This window comes from Gadus macrocephalus, chromosome 1 (assembly GCF_031168955.1).
Source record: "Gadus macrocephalus chromosome 1, ASM3116895v1".
NCBI classification, from domain to species: domain Eukaryota; kingdom Metazoa; phylum Chordata; class Actinopteri; order Gadiformes; family Gadidae; genus Gadus; species Gadus macrocephalus.
The window spans coordinates 18,483,385-18,489,655 of record NC_082382.1 but is presented as its reverse complement, the minus strand read 5'-3'; the positions used below and the strand labels follow the sequence as shown (position 1 = coordinate 18,489,655).

At 47.0% G+C, this 6,271-nt stretch overlaps 1 protein-coding gene across 1 annotated transcript in view; it reads left to right on the top strand.

Moving 5' to 3' along the window:
- Positions 1-1,750: 1,750 nt before the first annotated feature.
- Positions 1,751-6,271, top strand: part of skia (v-ski avian sarcoma viral oncogene homolog a) — a 50,561-nt gene continuing 46,040 nt past the window's right edge. The window contains exon 1 of the mRNA XM_060057040.1: positions 1,751-3,235. Within this exon, the coding sequence (XP_059913023.1) occupies positions 2,321-3,235 (915 nt within the window). The 5' untranslated portion in view covers positions 1,751-2,320. The remainder of the gene's footprint in view (positions 3,236-6,271) is intronic.

The window sequence follows — 6,271 nt, the reverse complement described above, 5'->3', positions numbered from 1 at the left end:
AGATGATGTGGAATAAAAAGTAGCCGAGCCCTCGTCCAATTTGGGATGGAAAGGGCCCCGCAAAATGCACCGGGAAAAATAGGCAGGGGATATTATGTAGAAACACAGAAGAATAACACAATAATGATAACCATTACCCATTCACAAAACCCATATTGCAATAATCGTTTTGAGAATATGATACGTTGACAAGAGGGTAACGCGCACACACACACACACACACACACACACACACACACACACACACACACACACACACACACACACACACACACACACACACACACACACACACACACACACACACACACACACACACACACACAAATGTGTGTTATATGAGTTTTAAAGTCATTCACCGGTGGTCATTTCTATTTATTGTGTACAAACGCAAAAGCCAATGAATCTTCAATAATGAGTTCAAATAATAACTTGATAAATGTCCAATTGAATGTACTGCTGCCGCTGTGGTAGCAGTAGTAGGAGCGCATAGAGCTTCCCAAATTAGGCCCTTCCTATTAAACTGCAGTTATAATCGCATCTGGCTAGGGGACGCCATAGGAGTAGTAAACAACCATTCTTAAAGTTGCTCTGGAAGTCTGACCTTAACTACACGGTACACACATTCCGAAGATGCGTGAGAGTAGGCTATAACTAATTAAGCGGAATTGATGCAGCATATAAACGGAATTATGAATAGGCTACTGCTTTGTTGGCTGATGTAAAAACATTTTGTCTAGTTCGAATATACGTGTGACAGAATAAATGCTGTATTACAATAAATCACAGGTAACTGCTTTGCACCATAATAGGTACTGAAACAGATCTCATAAAGCCTGTTCTATTAGCATATCCTATTACGAATCACTGAATATAGGTTATTACAACTACTTTAAAATATAACCAACCTACTAATACTAGCCTTATCCAACGTATACATATGTCTAACGTAGGCCTATATATAAACCAATATCTAAAACAATTAAAAATAATGTTCAAAAACAAGTTTTGTTTTTTAACATTAAAGATATTAAGGTTTCTTTTACGTTTCCTCTTGTAATGTAATCGGACACTCGGTTAGTTGGTGCCGTTCGACAAAAATAAAAAATAAAACAATATAGCAGAAGAAAATAAACCGCGTCCATGTCGTTCAATTTGCATTTCCCCTCGGAAGCTAAATTTGACTCGTCTCGCAAAAAACCCCACCCATCCTCTTGGTTTTTACAGCCGTGAACCAAATGATTCACATAAGCTCTGGTCGCTTTTTCTTCTCCATTCTCTCCCTCTTTCCTTCCCCTTCTCACTCCCTCTCGTACGGCTGCTGGCTGCTCTACACCCGAGAGGAGGGGGAGTGGCGGCTGGTTCCTGGAACAGCCGAGCCTGCCTGCGGAGTCAGTCACATTCTTGGCTGGGATTCAATGACTGAGCCAGACACACACAAACACACCAAGGAGGAGAGAGGGAGGGCTGTGGTGTGCGTGTGCGTGTGCGTGTGCGTGTGTGTGTGTGTACGAGAGAGAGAGAGAGAGAGAGAGAGAGAGAGAGAGAGAGAGGAGAGAGAGAGAGAGAGAGAGAGAGAGAGAGAGAGAGAGAGGAGAGAGAGAGAGAGAGAGAGAGAGAGAGAGAGAGAGAGAGAGAGAGAGAGAGAGAGAGAGAGAGAGAGAGAGAGAGGAGAGAGAGAGAGAGAGAGAGAGAGAGAGAGAGAGAGAGAGAGAGAGAGAGAGAGAGAGAGAGAGAGAGAGAGAGAGAGAGAGAGAGAGGCGGGGGACTAGAGAGAGAGAGAGGCGGGGGAGAGAGAGCGAGACTAGCTCATAGACTTCTCATCTCCATACAGGCATAGCGAACTGCGGGGGCAGACGGAGTGTAGTCTCTGCTGCAGTAGAATACTCGACAGCAAAAATAGGGTTTTAAGTAGGCTAACGACTTTTGTTAATCGATTGTCGTAGAGAACAGACACGCGGACACGATTCGTTTACTTACTTACTTTTTTTCGGAAACTTAAAAGCGCGACGGAGTTTGCGAGTGGACAGCGAACCAGACCAGCAATGGACAGTGCGGAGCGTTCAGCAGCACGGAGAGTCTCGCCGGTGTCGCCGTCCGCCTAGTGTTAACCCAAGGGGGGCTACGCTTACGACAACTCTTCGGTCTGGGACTTTTTTTTTCCCCGTGGATGTTTGATGAAGCGTTTCGCAATCTCGACAAACTCTGGGAGAGCTCGGATTTACGAGGAACGTGGACCTATTTCATCGAGTTTGCGTTACTATTTGACCGACTCCCAGTCGACGAGAAGAATTGCCATTTGCAAAGTTGAGGGGAAAACATGGAGACGGTAACTCGCCAGAGCTTCCAGCCTCATCCGGGACTGCAACAAACTCTGAAGCAGTTCCATCTCAGTTCTATGAGCTCACTCGGCGGACCTGCGGCATTCTCGGCCAGGTGGCAACATGACCTCCTGTTCAAGAAAGAGGGGAAAGAGCCTGAGCCCGTCCTGCATCTGCCCATGCAGTCGGCACCCCCTCCCGTGATGCCGGGACCCCTGTTCATCCCCTCGGACCGCTCCACCGAGAGGTGCGAGACGGTGCTCGAGACCGAGACCATCTCGTGCTTCGTGGTCGGCGGGGAGAAGCGACTGTGTCTGCCGCAGATCCTCAACACGGTCCTGCGGGACTTCTCCCTGCAGCAGATCAACTCTGTGTGCGACGACCTTCACATCTACTGCTCGCGGTGCACTGCGGACCAACTCGAGATCCTCAAAGTCATGGGGATCCTGCCATTCTCCGCTCCGTCTTGTGGCCTCATCACCAAGACGGACGCGGAGCGGCTGTGCAACGCCCTGATTTACGGCGGCGCGTACCCGCCGCACTGCAAGAAAGAGTTCACCGGCGCCCCGCTGGAGCTGGAGATCACTGAGAAGAGCTTCAAAGTGTACCACGAGTGTTTCGGAAAGTGCAAGGGTCTTTTCGTGCCCGAGTTGTACACCAGCCCCAACGCAGCGTGCATCCAGTGCCTGGACTGCAGACTAATGTACCCGACCCACAAGTTCGTTGTGCACAGTCACAAGTCGCTGGAAAACAGGACTTGCCACTGGGGCTTTGACTCGGCCAACTGGAGGGCTTACCTGCTCCTGGGCCAGGATTACACGGGCAAAGAGGAGAAGGCGCACCTCGAACAGGCATTGGACGAGATTAAAGAAAAATTCGACTTCGCAAACAAGTACAAGAGGAAAGCGTCAAGGGTGAGTTTGTCTTTAGGCTATTACAGCGGTATAACAACCCTCAACTTGTCATGCATCTCCCTTACTGTATCATCCAAAGGTTTGAGTTGGTCGTGGTGTGAGTCTTGTTTAGAAGTTTCCCCTGAAGTGTATAGCTCACTGATATCGATCAGTCAGTGTGACCAGATCGATCCATTCAGTGTTGTTGACCGTGCTTGAGGGTAGATGTAGGAAGCTGCCAATAATAGCCCAAGGGTTTGGTCACTTTTTTTTGACGTACTGTTGCTAATTATCCACCAGCGACAACAACACGCCTCCTGTGTCAATAAAACCATTATTTGCCTGTTAAACACCTCTTGAGAGGAATTTTATTGGCCTCTACTATAAATATAATCTAATTTACCAACAAATGGGGAATTAAGTGCTGAAACAACAAGCCGTGCCTCTTTTACTACAGACTATTATGTTATTCAAATATGTGTGGAAATAATGGAATAGGCATTCAATGAGGGCAAGGGGACGCAAAGTCCTTTCCTTGTCTGGTTTAAAGTTTCATACCCACCCAAACACACACACAAACACACACACAAGGGCCACACGCACGATCAAAGCAACACGTATCCATTTAAATCGATTCTGAAGTTATATTACACTTTCTGTGCGTCCCATTATACTGTATGTTTTCCTGCTAGTATTCCTTGTGTCTTCTCCTTATCGGCTTCTCGGTGTATGAGCGTGTATGTAAACTATGCGTTTCCACGGGGGGGGGGGGGGGTCGTCATCAGTGTGTAATGGCTTTTCACTTAGCACGTCTCCCCCAGAGGGCTAGCCCATAGCCACTCAGTCAGCGGCGAGCTCCTTCTTATCAGGGCGAGATATGCCAATTTGTTGTGTCTGGCCGTCTGGGAAGAGGAAGCCATTACAGCAGAGACCGCGTACAGCAGAGAGCCCGTCTGTTTGGGAGCGTCGCCCCCCACCCCTATAAAGTACAGTCGGGTTGTACAGTACACTACTATATTAAGCATTACACGTGTTGCAATCTTTAATCTTCTAAAAAAGAGTCGTATAAAGTCAGAAACCGGCAGAAATACTTCTTACAGTTTTTCCGACAAAACGGTGAGAAACGTTGAACAACGACCCGCATTGGCAGCAAGGTGAGCACATAATCTATCTATTACACTGGTTGAACGGGCAGGAGGTTTGAAATTGCACAGGTGGGGCAGGAGAGAAGCAAGAGAATGGCCTCCCACATCCCATTACCTCAGAAATACCCCTGCCACCAAACCATGAAAGGCAAGCTCGGCCATTTGCATGAACTGTTACACATGAATGGGGTCGATGAAGCAGTGCTGGAGGGGGGTGGGGGTATTGTTGTGGAAACATAATATGATCCCAACAAAGTGGGGCATTCAGTTCGCCGCCCCCCTACCCCCCATACACACAAACTCGTGGTTACCTATGTGCTATGCCTTCGTGCCAAACTAACATACTCTAGGAACTTCTTTGACGATTTGTATGGCTTTCAGCCATCTTTTGAAGTGTTGTGTCTGTTTTCAAGCAAACAGTGTAAAAACTCACAACTTCTATCGCCAGTTTTAGAGATTTTTGAAGAGCACCCCCCCCTGCACAGTACACACACACACACACACACACACACACACACACACACACACACACACACACACACACACACACACACACACACACACACACACACACACACACACACACACACACACACACACACACACACACACACACACACACACACACACACACACACACACACACATCTGGCTACCACTAACCCTGCCATCCATCCTGGATTACCCAGAGAGGATTTGAGAATAAGTGGACTCCCCCCTCTCAGACACACACAAACGTCCAAAAAAATATATACATTAGCCTACTAATTATTTTTAAATAAAAAAAATTCTTTCCTTCTTTTTCACTCATTAGTTCCATCCTTCCTATATTTGTTTAAAGATAATAAAGGGGAGATTTTAGCATTTTCGGGATTAATGCTGAAATCCTGGTTACAGAACATCTCCTTGTCAGCAAATTCTTCCTCATTCATCTCAGTGGGAGAGAAAGAGAGAGTGTATGTGTTTAAGGGGTGTGCTCTTGGCTCTTGGCACACTGAGAAAAGTTCTTGTGTTGTGACGGTGGCATCGCCCACCCTGGCACTTTGCGCCTACTGTGAGTTTCTGAGGGCGAGGAAAAAGCGTTTCCCTAGAAATATGAACGGAGGTCATGTGACCAAGTCGGGTGTAGTCTCTCAATGCAGTCGACCAGACACACAGGAAGTGGTGCGCTTCCACACAGTGGGGCTCTTCCTGTCCTTGGAGGCATTCCGTTTGTGAAATCTGAACAACACAACACTTGTGAACGTAGACACGCACACACACACACACACACACACACACACACACACACACACACACACACACACACACACACACACACACACACACACACACACACACACACACACACACACACACACACACACACACACACACACACACACACACAAACGTCCAAGCAAATCACACATTTTCTATTAGCCGGATGCCTACTTTTGTGAAGAATCTTTGGAATTTGCAGCGAAAGCTCTTTCTTGTGCTACGCTTAGTCCAGACTTAAGAGGGCTTGTGATGGCCATTTCTTCCTGTGCATGTTTATGTTAAAACAGAGTAAACCACTATATGTTAAAAGGTGCGGAACAGCTGCGTTTTGGTTATTTTATCTAAATTGTTAGTAATTCTTTAGCGTTTGGAAAGCCCCACACTGCTGCAGTGAGCATGATTGTGAAGACACTGAGGGTTTTTTCTTCTTATATTTTTCTTGCCTGGTTCTTTTTTCACTGACTCTGCAGCTGTGGAACTTTGCTAGGAACCCCTCCCTCCTCTTCCCCCCTCCCCTCCTCCCTCCCCTCCTCCGCCTATAGGAAAGCTTCATCCTGTGTTTCAGCGTTCGAAAATATGAAGTTAGCAGTTGGGGAAAATTGCAAAGAGGGGCAGAATTTTTTCTCGGCAAGTAAAGTGTGCATATGAA